A 15,696-nucleotide genomic window follows, 5' to 3' on the forward strand; every position below is an offset into this window, starting at 1 on the left:
GTTTCAGTTTTCCATTAACCTATTTATCCATTTTTAATTATGATTTATATTTAGAAAACCAATTATAGAATATTGTAAATACTAGAATCAATAATTGGTTTTCTGTTCATTCTATAAAAATAAAAGGCCACCTGTAGCCAAATATTGTTTTATTATGACGATATGACAGAGAAAATAGAATAGGAAATAATTATACTAGAAAACAATACTTTTATTTTCTTATGACAAATAGAAAAACAATTAACCGTGTAGAGCGATTGTTTCATCTTCAGCCCCGGGCTCATCTACAGAATTAAAACTGTTAGTTATTTGGGTTTCCATATTAATACAGAAATGCTACATTTATGGAATAGAGTTCAAGGGTTACAAACTGGGTGAAACAGTAACTGTTTTGGTTTGGTAAGACTCATTTATTAAAGATTAAAGAAATTACTACCCCGTGCCTCATTAAGAGATTATTAGCGATAGAAGAAGCAAGACAAGGAGACACTAGACGCAGATATACAGATAACTTCCAAATGTTTAATTTAATACGTTTTTCATTTACAGAAGACAAACTAAGATACCAGATCACTTTGTATACCAAAAAGACTGGGTTGCTCAATAGTGAGTTATGGTATTTTCTTACAACTTTTATTCTTTACAAATTTTAACTAACCTTTGAAGCTTTTTTCATTCCATGGTTGTACTTCAGTTGATATAAGTAAAAAAAATATTATGTTCCCAAAAAGATTGATTGCAGCCATTAAATACATCATAATTCTCCATTGTATCTGATTTGTCTGAAACAATTTTATCTTTAAATTTTAAAAGAGTTAAATCTCTTTTTAGTCTTTAACAAAAATCAATCATCATCGAAATTTCATTCAAAATTTCAGGATCGGTAGTCGGAGTAATGGTGCTGTTCATAACAAAATAAACCAAATTTGCACATTCATACTTATTTTTTTAATTTTCGGAGGTTTCCTTACCATATATCAGAGTAGACAGTCAAAATATCTCGTTAAATTTTATTTAGCCAGAGACAAACTAATTTATGGTTATATTATCAAATAATGTGAATATAATTTAATTTTATGTTCCTTTATCTTTATATATATAATTCTTCTGTGAGTGTGTATGTCACTGAACTTCTCTCAAACGACTGGACCGATTTTGATGAAATTTTTTGTGTGTGTTCAAGGGGATCTGGGAATGGTTTAGATTCACAAATCAGCCCGGCAGGTGGCGCTGCAGAAGGTACTTTCATACTTTGTGTAATATCCTAATCGCTTGAAATATCATGCAGGACAACGTCTGTCAGGTCCGCTAGTAATGATATAATTGACAAGTTTTAGTACTCACGACATCCTTGACGATATTTGTGACCATTATAGGCAATATTAGGACACACATTAAATTCGCTGAACCATTTCCAATGGCCATTAGAATTCCACTGTAATTCGGTGATAAATCTATGTAGTTCACCTGAAATACTTAATCATGTTTTTGGTGTGTTTCAGGGTTAGATATTTATTTTACCTAAAAAGTGTATTCATATTTCAAATACCGGTATATGTGGGAAATATCTTGCAATTAATCACGCATATATATTATATTTTGTCTTCACTGTTTAAGTGCTTCTATTTTGCCCGCAAATTAATATAAATATACAGGGACTGATCAAGAGTTCTGACCGCTCTAGGCTATTTACCAGGATGCGCCCCCGCCAGGTGACAGGTGTATTACGGTCGGTCTAAACCAACCATGGACGTGGTCATCTAGTATGTGATGTTGCTTCGACTTAAGTGATTTTAAAATATTCACTAACAAATACACTTCTGTTGTTATCTTTAAAAAAGACGAGAGGAATCATACAAGTGAAACATTTTTTTTAATGATTAATGATTTATTTGAAAATTACAGTAATTACCTAATTATTATAAGCTTATACAAAAGGCCTTTTTCTTGCTTTAGAGTTTTCATTCATTTTTTCTAAAATTGCTTTTGCTTCTATTTTGGTCTCTTTACTTTTTTATCTTCGCAAATAGAGTTTAATACTTCCAGAACCTGTTTGTATGAACTGTATAAGGCTTTGCTTGCATCTGCTCGCGCACTCCATCGAGTTTTTGACAGATTTTTTAGTACCGTCGATTCTTCGTCTAATTTGGATACTAAAAGTTGCCATCTTCTTGTAGATCCAGAAAAAAAATTGTAAAGTTGTTGTTCCAGTGTAAAAAAAGCAGCTGACTCGTCACTACTTTCCGCGGCAGCTGATCCCACGAGTTGGAGAGAATGCGCTGCACAAGGAACAAAAGTAGCCAGAGGATTTACAGCTTTAATTCTTGACTGAAGACATGTTGCTAACATTATCATAACTTTGGCCACGACAGTCTTTAATATCAAGTTCCAAAGTTTTATTAATGGTCCTAAGAACAGCCTCCTCCATGTCTTCACCTTTATGATCGCAATTGGGTAAAAATGTAACAAAGCGTTCGACAGGTTCTCCGTCAGGCAAAATATAACGAATAATTAATGTCAACTGATCGTTGTGTGAAATATCTGGAGTAGAATCAATGCTTATCGAATAATATTTAGCTTTTTTTATTTCTCCTACAATCGAAAGTCGAACTTCGTCAGCCAGCAGTAAAATAAATTCATCGATTATAGAGGATGACAAGTAGGATGAAGAACCTCTACCTTTTTGCCCAAATCTTACCAAATGTTCAGCCATGAAAGGATCAAATTTAGATAATATAAGCTCAATACAGCCAAGAAAATTTCCGTTTAGTGCAGATACAATAATTTGATTTTGACCGTGAAATGGAAGCCCACGAGAAGCTAAAAACTTTATTGTTTCTATTACACGTAGTAATACATTTCGCCAATAAGTTATTTCTTCATTATATTGTTTGACTATTTGGGTATCCATTCTTTGTAAAAAATTTCCTCTTGATACATATTGTCCCAAACATTTACGATGATCCGGAGAATTGTCATGATCAGTTATTAGGTTAGCATTTTTCCAGTCATTAAATCCACTTTTGGCAAATACGGATGTTCCTCCATATAACTTGCAAGGACCACAAAACACGTGACCTGTGGATTCTGAATACACTAACCAGCTTCTCTTCACAATTTCGCCATTAACAAGCTTCATTTCGAACATGTTTTTAGATAGAAATCTTTTTGATTTTTATACTGCCTTTCTGATCTGGAAAAATCTATTTCTTCGTTTTGTTGCAGTCCTTTTTTAGCAATATAATCTCGAAATTCATTGTTTACTTGCCATATTGCAGGGTCACTTGACGGAATGCTTGACGGGGGATTTTCTTCTGTTATAATTTCGTTTTCATAGTAGATCATCGGCCTTATTGCTACTGTAGGGCTAGTGTTGGACGGAGAAACGTATACAGTACAGTCCGCGGTGGAGGGACCAGGGCAAGAAATCGCTGAAGATACTGCACTATTCGTCACCGTTTCGTTCCTTTCTGCAGAGCTTGTAAAAAATGTTTCGAGTTTACGAGTATTTTTTAAAATGTTTTCTAGCTTCTTTTCTTTTTCTTTTGCTTTTTTTCTGTATTATGCTCCACTTGGCTTTTTAACTATCAAACTATTCTCATTACCACTCATAGTCTTAAAAAAATACAGTAACACTTATGAAAGGACAATAAATATCACCTAAAACGAATATACGCGAGCTATGTTATGACGAACGAACTATTAGACAAGTGTAGTTGAATTATGCAGGGGATGATGCTCGCAAAGCCACGATTTCAGCGCACCTGCGCCCCCCTAGATCGTCGCGCCCTAGGCTTCAGCCTAATTAGCCTAAGGGTTAATCAGGCCCTGTAAATATATAATTTTATTAAAATATTTAATATGCCAAATGAAGCATGGCGTAATTGTTGCAGTTCCCTACTATTTCCTTGTAAACCAAGCATTTGCGATTTAAAAGAGAGTTTCTCGCCAGTTCTTATTCGCGACAAGAAGACCCTTGATTGGACACTTACAATGCCAGAACGCTCGCAAGTATGTTGCCGGCCTTTCAAGAATTGGTACGCTCTTTTCTTGAAGGACCCTAAGTCGAATTGGTTCGGGAATAATTCAGTGGGCAGCTGGTTCCACATAGTGGTGGTGCGCGGCAAAAACTGCCTTAGAAAACGCTCACGTTGTGGAACGACGGACGTTGAGGTGATACGGATGGTATTTTGTATTTTGAGAATATATAAATATTCTAAATATTCCTTTTTGTAATATTCACGTTCATTAGTGCACGTGTAGTACCAAACTGATACATAAACTTTGATTTGCTTTGTTTACTTCCTTATAAACACAAAACTGGGATATTTAATTACCTTTAAATAAACAAACTTACCAACCACCCGGAATGCATAGTTGCTTGGACACCTAAAGCTATTACAAACAATATGACGGCCACAGTCACTGACTTGGTGTAGGATACGAAGCATAGTGCTATAGCTGGTATGATAGAAGCTAGAAAAAAAAATACTATTATGGACCATATCTAATTAAGAAATCTATAGTCTAGTGATGTACTGGATTTGTTCACAAATAAATTTTGTGGAAAATAATACAAATTATATGAAAAACCGATGCTTTCGCGCTGTGTAAATAACATATATTACCAATATGTGTTTTATAGACTTATATCGTAAATACCGTGCAGTCTGAATCCTTAAAACAAATGATGCCTAAAATCAAATAATATCATAGGATAATATAGGTAATAGAGAACAAACGGTACATTTTCGGAAATATTAAAATTGTGAGCGCTTTTGTAACGTGACGGAAGCCATTTTTTCAATTAGAAGAATTTATAATTCGAATAAAATCCGAAGTAGAAATAATTTATAGACACAATTGAGCCGTGGGGTTCAAGAACACCTTTAACGCTTGTGGCACTAACTAAGGATTAAAAAAAATGTGCGTGTACACACGTTAGAAGTGAAACTTCTTTATGACCTTATTTTTCGAAAAATTATCTATATGCAACTAACTTTACAGAAATTGGTTAAATAAAGTTAAATTAGATAAAGGTTAACAAAAGGCTTTTAATATCACAGACTTGCATACAAATAATACAATTTTTTCATTTTACCTTATTACAACTAAGATTATTACAGAATTTCATAAATTGTAATATAATTTTTAGTATCATTGTTATAGTTATTATTAATTTTTGTTATTAATGGTTTAGAATCTCTTCGAATCAACCGTGGTAGGGACGAGAAAAAGACGCGCGTAACGGTCAAATGTGACGCGTAACCGAAACATGTGACGCGTAACCGAAAAACGTGACGCGTACGGCGTAACGAAAAAATGTTACACTAAATTTTTTCCAACCCCGATAAAGAAGTTTCACTTCAAAAAAATGTGTGCGTACTAGGTGTACACAAGTAAGAAGTGAAACTTCTTTATGACCTTATTTTTCGAAAAATTATCTACTATATGCAACTTAACGAAATTGGTTAAATAAAGTTTAACAAAAGGCTTTTATTATCATAGACATGAATACAAATACAATTATTTCATTTTACCTTATTACTACTAAGATTATTACAGAATTTCATTAATTGTAATAGAATTATTACTATCATTGTTATCGTTATTATATATTTTTGTTATTAATGGCTTCGAATCTCTTCGGATCAACCGTGGTAGGGACAAGAAAAAGATGGCGCGTAACCGAAAAACGTGACGATTTGCTACAAAATTTCTCCCATACGTCGATAAAAAATTAATTCTAACGCCGATAAAGAAGTTTGACTTCCAAAAGCAACATGGCGCGTAACCGAAAAACGTGACGATCTGCTACAAAATTTCTCCCATACGTCGATAAAGAACTTTCATTCCAACGCCGATAAAGAAGTTTGACTTCAAAAAGCAACATGGCGCGTAACCGAAAAATGTGACGCGTAACGAAAAAATGTTACACTAAATTTTTTTCCAACCCCGATAAAGAAGTTTCACTTCAAAAAAAGGTGGGAGCTTGTAGTCTATTGTTTATCAGAATGCCAAATCATAAAATGACTGCTTCGCGACTGATTTGAGTGCGACCGCCGCGCGCCGATGCGAAAACCGCTGTGTGAGTTCGAAAAGTGAGTTACAGAATCGCAGGGATGTTAAAGAAAATTGTAAATACTGATTATAATATATTTAAATTGTATATATTAGATTGTTATGATTTCTATTAAAAATTACTTATCCGTGTAGAACTATACTAGTTTAGAGCTATCAAAACCTGGAAGTTGTCATAAAACGAAATTATAAGCACATTGGTACAGAAGTAAGTAGTAATTCTTACCTACAGAATTTGCGAGCCGTCTTGCATTTTTAACCGTTATAACCTTTTTATTTATCAAAAGATCTGATAAATATCCGGAAACAATACACATGATGATAACGCCAAGGAATGGTAGAGACGATAGTATACCGCTCTGAAATGACAATAGTTAGTATTTTTAATTTAGAATTATCAACAGGTCAATTAGCATCCCTGTAGACAAAATATTATCTTTGACTATAGACGACTCAAATGAAACTATTTAAGCAGGTTTTAATTTTTACTTACCTTTGCCTTCTTTCGACTGTAAAGCATTCTAAATTCAAATTAAGTGAATAATGTAATAAATTATATTGCGAGTGAAAATATTATGAAGTTAACACGATGAGATAACTTGAACTGCCCGGACGGTGACCGTTAGATAGAAAATACTTACATTTCTTATATTAACTTTCAAGATCGCATACATATATGTTGGCATTTGCATAAATAAGAATGTATAACATAATATATTGCATATGTGGCTTAACATAGCCGCTAAAACATGTCTTGATGTAAGTATCGCTTTCCATGGAACTTTGGGTTGCTGAAAATGTAAACAGCATTAATGTTGCCATAGTGAGTTTAGCGTTCTACTTTCCTAAGGCTGTGCAATTTGTCTATGTGTGCATTTAAAATACACTCGAACGGTAAATAAAACATCGTGAGAGGTTTCCTCAGGTTTACATGCTTCATACCCAAGAAGTCGACGGTTTTTGCCAACGGCCGGATTATAACCTACTTTTATACTAATTACAAAAAATTATCTCGAAGCAGATACAGAAATCTGAGGCCTGAAAGGTTGTAGCGCCACAGATTTTTTGGAGTTTACTCCTTAAGAAACGATTTGAGTTATAAGGCCCGGTACGGAAATTTTATGAGGAGTAAAATTAAGTTGAGGCGTTATGTAGAAAGAGACAAACATATATATCTGTAGGATTGAACGTGTAAAAGAATGAGATGGAATACATTACACAGACTTTTCTATTTTGAATTCACGTTTTGACAGCCACATTACAACATTGTCAGTGTTGACAGGTGTAAAAAATAAAATTAGATAGTCTAGCGTGCCATAGAGTTTTGTCAATAGTAATGGTCAGTGAAATTAAAACTAAAAAGATTGATCAATCTTATTCTCCTCTTACTATAAAGGTAACTTTGGTCACAGAAAGAAAATCCTATTTGGGTATAGATGATGTAGGTACGTTTTATTACTACTACAAACATTTATATTATAAAAACATATATTTACCTTTAGTATAAAAATATGGTCGACAGCCACAGAACATTATCGCCATTTTATCGTTCGTAAGGAGTAAACTCCAATCGTGCGTCGTAGCTGACACACACACACTTTTTGTTTATTAAAAGACTTGATAAACTTGATACTTAATTGGGTTTGTCATTTTTTAAATTTACGTACAGTATGAGTTCCATAACCAGATCCACCAATAATATAGTTTCGCTCTTCTTCTGAAACGCTTTTGTGCTTCATCGGCGTGGCAGCTCCAAATAAGGTTATAAGAGTGAACCCAAGCAGGCAGAGCACACCTATGGTCCAGAAGGTTGAAGGCCAGCCAAAGCGACTGTAAGCCAGAAGACCACTGAACTGGAAACCCATTACAGTACCCAATCCTGAACCTAACGCATTTTATAACCACTTTTATAACAATTAGCCTATTGGAAGAAAATTAATTTGTTTCTAGTACAGAGTAGATCTATATGTTAATAATCGGAACAAACGCAAACTGCAATTTCCCCGTGACTACTGACTATCTAAAGTTAGTAATTCTTTTTTGGGAAAAGGGATACTCTTCTTTAATAAAATCCCAGAGGCTCTTTTATCTCTGCCTTTTAATAAATTAAGGAAATGTATTAAAGAAAAGCTGTGTAAAAAGGCTTACTATAAAGTTAACGATTATCTAGTTGATAAAAGGGCCTGGGACTAGTGCTAGACAGGCTACTTCTAATTAATTTGCGATATTTTTTTTTTAAATAAGTGTTGTTTGATGATTTGCTATTTTAAAAGAGTACCGAGAGTCTTTTACGCCGGCTTTTTCTTTCGGCCTACACCCTCTGTCTTCTTTGCCGATGAGTAGGGATGCCTACAAATTCAAATTTAATGACGTGGAATATGTGATACATTTATTAGTCTAGTCGACAAGTTGAAAATGGAACAAATTAGAGATACTGCTCTTAAAATTATGTGCGATAGCTCATTGGATCCGGAATGACGTCTAGAAAAATGTGCTAAAAGCGTGTATTAGCACATAAAAAATTGCAAAAGTTATAGACCATTAAAGATGAAAAAATGCCAATATTTAATAAACTATTAATATTTAAGAAATTTCAATAATATATGTAAGAAAGGCTCTACGAAGCGAAATATTTTTACGACCATTATTTAAACATTTTTTTTCACTTACAATTAAGACGGTCGTTCGAGAAAATTTCGTTAGTTAACAATTATTTAACTTGTTGAAAAATTAACTTTAAGTAAAATTTTCAACGGGAATAAATTAATTATAGTGTTCAGAACACACCATATTTTTTTCAAATTAAAAAAAAAATATGCAATACCTTAAATAAATTAATTAATGTGCCGTAGTCGCTTTTGACGCCACGCGCGAATCCTAAAAATGTCACCCGCAGACCTATTTTCAGCGTTAAATTAACATTATAAATAATGGAGATAGAGTTCTGGGAGTCAGGAGTTTTTTATTGGAAATTTCCTCTTCTTCCAGAATCTTTATTTGAAATTTCTTAAATATTAATAGTTTATTAAATATTGGCAAAAAACTAAATGCCATTTTTTTCATCTTTAATGGTCTATAACTTTTGCAATTTTTTATGTGCTAATACACGCTTTTAGCACATTTTTCTAGACGTCATTCCGGATCCAATGAGCTATCGCACATAATTTTAAGAGCAGTATCTCTATTTTGTTCCATTTTCAACTTGTCGACTAGACTATATCTTATGTTCCATAAAACATATTTTATTTTATTTTTATTCTTTTATGTGACGATAAAAAGTTTATTTGATGGTTTGAATTATATGTACCGTGACTTTTTCTATGACTTCATATTACAAATTTTAAAAGTGTATATCGTTGCTTTTTGAAATTAAAATAATTAAGCCATCCTTTTTTTTTTCAAAAATACCGTCTTAGGATTTGTGTTAAATTCATATTATGTAATTACATATATGTATTCCTTCTAATTATATGAGTAATAAATAAATTTACCCATATAAGAAAAGCTGCTAAGACTGGCTCGCTCATTGAGCGGCACCCAGTTTGCCAAAAGCGTATGTATGCCAGGCAACATCCCACCCTGGGAAAAACCTTGTAATATTCGACATACTGATAACGCTTTCCAACCACCCTGTAACAACAAAACCTAATAATTTAAATTGTATGCTGTAAAATTCTTTCCATCTATATTTCGATATGTTTATAATTTCTCATGAAAAGTTGTTATAGGTTCTCTTATTACTTAGAAGTAATAACACATACCCAAGCCACCACCCACGGCGATAATAGAGACACAATACCATTCACAAACATGGAGATTTGTATAGGAATTTTTCCGCCCCACTTTTGACAAATTATACCACTAACATACGTCATAATTGAGTATCCAAGGAAGAACGAGGATAGAACCACTTCTTGCGTCGATTTTGGCCATTGGTAAGTCTAAAAAATTATAAAAATATTTATTATTGGCTTAAAATGAAGTCTCACGTTTTGTAAGAAAATAAACTGGTGACTGGTGATGACTGGTCAAATTTAAACAAATAATTCTAAAATTATAATAGTAACGCTATTTTAATATAACAAAGAACTTAAGTATTCGTTAACGCTATAAAGTGTTTGTCGCCGATACTACGAGTACTATCATCCTCTATTTTATCTTAATTTGGAGTTTTGATTGGGATTTTGAGAAAATCATGTTTTTTAGGTTAAATCCGTATTAGTAATATAAAACGGCGCCTTTCTATTATCTATATTTAAGTGTATATAAAACATAGTCGTGTTAGTTACACCACTTATAACTCAAGATCGGCTGGACCGATGTTAGTTCTAGATCTCTTTTTTAGTGGATTCTTCTCCAATCCGAATAGCCGAATAAGTAATAAAATATCGGATAAGTTACGAATAACAATAAATTAATAAATTAATTTTACGAATGCAAACAGTATGTGGTGCCATCTGTTGACGAAATAAGAAAGTCAAAGTCCATAAAATATATCTGCAAATATGTCACGAAAGGGAGTAATATGGCGGTTTTTTGGCTTGGTTTTATTTTTTTCCTTTTTTTAAATATTTCTTATCTTTGAATTTCCTTATTTAAGTACAAGGTTAGCTAAGCAATTAGTTATAACGCGTTTAGCCTTATTTCGTAAATATCTATTATGTAAATGTATTTAAATAATAGATATTTATATATTTATAATAAGGTAATTAGTAATATTTTTGTCAAAAGTATGACATGTCACATTATACTTTTAGAGATTTACTTACTCTATAAATCGATTCTTCAGATTGTATCATTAGATGGTCTAATGTTGTATTTACTCCATTAATGTCAGTAATATTTGGTCTGGAACCTACAGTTTCAATTTCATTAGTCATAGATACAATAGTCGCACTTAAATGTCCTCTAGCCAAAAATGCTAGTGTCTGTGTGGTAAAGATAACGAGAACTTGAACATGTCGAACTCCGAACCCATGTTTTGGTGGAATCACTCTCTCATCTGTAAAAAATTATTTCGCATTAGTTTAATTACTCATTTATTCATGTTTACTTTACTGCGCTGTGCATTGCGCGAACACAAAATGGCGCGCTTTTCTTGGCAGATGGCTCTTGATACTGACATTTGAGGTACCTACGGCTGTTTACGTGTATTTATTTGAATTAAATTAAAATTTACTTAATCGTAAAGATCTCGATGAAAATCGTAAGTGTATTTTTTGAATAAAACACAGACATAATAATAACATTGATGCAAGAACTACATTAAACTACTCAAGGATTTCAATTTATTATTAATTTCAAACTAAATAAAATAAAAAATTTTATTGTATGTAAGTGTTATCCCAAAAATTAACATATTTTATTAGTATTTAACCTTGTATAACTACTAGGGTAGAGCGGGGCTAGTTGAGCATAGGGGCAAGTTGGGCAATCGAAATATCTCGTAAACTATTCACCTTACGCGGGAGTATCAAATAGCGAAAAGAAGGAGTCGTAGGAGGGGTAATCATCGCACGATAGCTAGTGGCAGCTGGACTAGTGAGTGAAGTGTCACGGCGTTTTGTTTATTATGTGACCAAAAAGTAAAAACATTGTTTATCGCAAGTTTTCGTCTGTCTTTGTCTAATGTTCTCTGTTTTCAATCAGGACAGTGTTAATCTTCCAGAAGATTATTGTATTTTTGATTTGTAAATAGGATTTGGTTCTAATTCTAGGCATTTTTTTACAGTCCCACTTTTCTTTTAAAATTCCGGGTTGGGGTAAGTTGAGCAACTATAGCTCAGCTAACTCCACGACTTAAACAACTGATGAGTAATGAATCTATTATTTTTGTTTGGATGCTTACAAGAGGAGGAGATGTTCTTACACTACTGAATACTTATATAATGCTGCAAAGGCTGTCCACGATGACGGAAAAAGTGTGAATACCGCCCCTCAACAATTCGGTATGGGTTGACTTTTAAATAAATTAAATGAAGGTGATGGTTCATTTATGGGCTATACAACACTGAGGGAAGTATATCCTCCCTCACAGGAGGACTGTTTGAAAAAATATTTGCTACAAATGGATTTTTTCTCCAAAAGACGACCATCGCCTTGCCTAAGAGTGTGCTGCTAAATTTGGCATTGAAATTCCACCCAGCTGAATTGCAAATAAGATGGCCGGAAAATAATAATTGATGATGTTTTTAAAACAAAAAAATCGTAGCTATCCATACAAAAACCCGAACCCACCAGCCTTGGTAATCTTTTTTAGAAATTATCGGAAGTAATGGATAGATATGGATGCTCATGTTTTGTTGATTCTAGTTTCGGGTAATTATACAAAGAAAGTTTCTTTAAGTTTTGTTGTTCTGTCAATAAAAGACTATAAATAAAAAGCTGATTGTCTAACACATATTTTACTTCATCTCAAGTTAACATAGAACCCATGGTTTGGCCTAGACATTCTTAGTGCTCAACTTGCCCCATACCCTTGCTCAACTTACCCCACCTATGGGGTACATTGAGCATACTTGACTTTCTGCATTTAAACATCTGTAGCTATTATATTGGACTTGTTACAAAAAAATACTATGGAACCTTTTGTTAAGGGATAATTTACTAATCCATCAGGACACATAACAACTCATTGAGACTTATCATTGAGGAGCTATATCCAAGCAAGTGAAAAATTGCTCAACTAGCCCCGCCCTACCTACTAGAAAATTACATAGAGAAAATAATTACAATCTCTAATGTTGTATGAATTAAAATCTAGCTAACGTTTTAATAAATTGTGTTATATTACTTAATCAGACTTTAATGCTAAGTAGCATGCACCTGAGCAATTTATTTTATAATATCAAAACAACTATTTCTTTTGTGATTCGAGTTCTTTTCAACACACATTACGCTCTTAAAAATCATAAATTGTACCAAATTTGATATGGACTGGGCAATTAAACCTAACATTCGGTCATGAGGCAGGCCGGACAGATCCAAGGGAATTGAAGGGATAACCTAAGGCTTAGGGCGTCGAATGAGTTGACTTGGAGGCACCGGCTATAACGAGAAACTTAAAAAAGTTTATATTTATTTATTATTTATTAACACTTCGTTGCATATACATTAATATAGTGCAATTGACATAATTAAATAAAAAGAAGAGCAACTGGCGGCCTTATCGCTTTCGAGCGATCTCTTCCAGGCAACCACTGTGAGAAAAAAAGTATTAAATTACATAAGAAAGGCAAGAAGTGCAAAAATACATGTATTACATTTAGTTATTTAGAAAAAGAAACTTATCAGGAACAAAAAACAAACTAAACTAATAAAGAATACATGAAAAAAATAATAATAATGATAATAAAAAGTGCATATGAATCATTTTTAATTTCCTAAATTAAGATCAGTCTCACGACAGTTGGTAGTGCCTATTATTAAAGTATTATATTATAAAAATGAATCCTAAAAATATAAATGCAAATTAACCTACCACAACAAATTTCAGTACTTCGAACTTTTGTATATTCTTCGGTCATATTTCACGTATTAATTAACACTGTGTTTTAAATTTTATATTAAATTCTTAATGAAGCCTTAACAACTTGGATATGTTATAGGTTTGACCAACTTTGTTAAAGTACTTAAACACGTCTAATCATTACTACATTTAGACAAACACTAAACTTATTTAGGTATTCGCGACAGTTAATTAAAATAAAATGTATTTCATTGTTATGGTAATAATGATATTTTGTGTGTGGGACAAATCGACTTTGAATTTTGACCACAATGTGTAAACTGTCGTGAGACTGATCTTAATTTAAGAAATTAAAAATGATTCAAGTGCACTTTTTTTTTTTTTTTTCATGTACTCTTTATTAGTTTAGTTTGTTTTTTGTTCCTTGTTTCCAACTAAATGTAATACATGTATTTTTGCACTTCTTGCCTATCTTATGTAATTTAATACTTTTTTTTCTCACAGTGGTTGCCTGGAAGAGATCGCTCGAAAGCGATAAGGCCGCCAGTTGCTCTCCTTTTTATTTAATTATGTCAATTGTACTATATTAATGTATATGCAACGAAGTGTTAATAAATAAAAATAAATAAATTAGGTGATCTAACATCTGTGCCAATCCGTCTTAAAATTTTCGGATCCAAGAGGAACGTTTTTGTAGTTGGCAAAGGCGCGATTTTTGTTGTTTTTTTGGTAGTTTTGTTTGTTGTGTGAGTTGCACGCTGAGGCCACTAGATCAACACTGCTCTAGTGGCCTCTCATCCTGAGGTTTTAGGTTCGATCCCCGGCTGTGCACAACGGGGTGCATCAGGCACAGAAGCCTGTTCGCCTACGTGTCTACTAGAAAAAAACAAATGATCAAGAAACATAAATCTGAAGCCCAGACTTCAGACAGAGCGAGGGCAACATCTACATAATGTTGCAAGAAGGTTAAGGAGCACACGTGGAGAAAGGAAGCCAGAAAGTCAAAGACAATTAATAGCAAATCCATCATTTTATTTTCATTATCATATGTGTTAGTTAGTGGTAGTGGTTAATTTGTAGAGCTAGTAATATTGACATAACGACTGGTTGTATAGTATTTTATAATGTGAATTTTCCTGTAGAAGGTGAAGGTAGAAGCAGAAGACAAGGATGGAGGACGGATCACGGAGAGTATTATAGGCGAACGTAAGACCCATCGACTGCGTTAGCAGGAGCACCTTAATCGCATGAGCCAAGATTAGGCGGTGAAGGAAGCTTACTCGAGGCGGCCTAGTGGTCAGAGACCAGTAAGTCGGCCTAGGCACTGCTGGATTGACATCGTGCAGCTGAAATCCAGCAATTCGCGGAATGTGGCACAAAACAGTCTTATAATAACTTATAAAATATATACTTACATGTTCAAGCATCTTAAGTTTTGTTTTTTGAGAGAATTACAGCAAATAGTTTTATTAATTTCTCTGCAATATGAGTATACATTATTCAGTATTATTATTATCAAACCACTTATATTTCTTTTACGAAGTATTATAATTCACGTAGAAATGGAAAGCTATGAGGTTTCAATGTATTCACCAACAGAAACTCGAAATTGCAATTAAATAATTTTGTTAATATTTAGTGATTGGGTATAACCCAGGCTATAAGTTCTAGTTGTGATACTTGATTATACTCCAACAGAGTCCTTGGCACGAACAATATGGAAAATAGACCAGCTCTCGTCATAAACATAGAAAAGTAATCACTCATTTTTGTATGGAAAACTTAACAAGCGCTCCGTGGGGGTTTTTGGAACTAAACGAAGCAGGTAGTAAGCATCTTTCGCGTAGTAACTTACGACTTGATATTATGTTCAAACTGTCAAAAACTGAAGTTCGACTTAAGGTGGGAACTGACCAAAGTTACGAGGTGTAATGTAGCATTCGCACCGAGCGTGTTACGCATCGAGCATATTACGCTGTTTTAAAATCGGCGTAACATGCTCGTCAAAACTCTGTGCTCCGCTTTCGCCGCCAGTGTTCACGAGATGGCCGACAGCGAGGACGCGTTGGTATCTTTGATTCTACTTAATTATTGTTTCATCCAAATTAAGAAGAAGAAAAATCGTTACTGGACATCAAACTTATTTA

The 15,696-nt window shown here is 33.4% G+C and overlaps 1 protein-coding gene across 1 annotated transcript; it reads right to left on the bottom strand.

Moving 5' to 3' along the window:
- Positions 1-134: 134 nt before the first annotated feature.
- Positions 135-13,732, bottom strand: LOC125048830 (putative inorganic phosphate cotransporter). The gene is made up of 11 exons (XM_047647745.1): positions 13,562-13,732; positions 10,851-11,083; positions 9,843-10,022; positions 9,573-9,711; positions 7,749-7,966; positions 6,723-6,872; positions 6,308-6,440; positions 4,358-4,476; positions 1,345-1,467; positions 659-782; positions 135-284 (listed from the first exon to the last, which is right to left on the bottom strand). Exons 1-11 carry the CDS (start codon positions 13,605-13,607, stop codon positions 241-243), a joined length of 1,509 nt encoding a protein of 502 aa, XP_047503701.1. The 5' UTR covers positions 13,608-13,732; the 3' UTR covers positions 135-240.
- Between the last annotated feature and the right edge of the window lie 1,964 nt (positions 13,733-15,696).

The sequence above is a fragment of the Pieris napi genome, chromosome 4 (genome assembly GCF_905475465.1).
Source record: "Pieris napi chromosome 4, ilPieNapi1.2, whole genome shotgun sequence".
NCBI lineage: Eukaryota > Metazoa > Arthropoda > Insecta > Lepidoptera > Pieridae > Pieris > Pieris napi.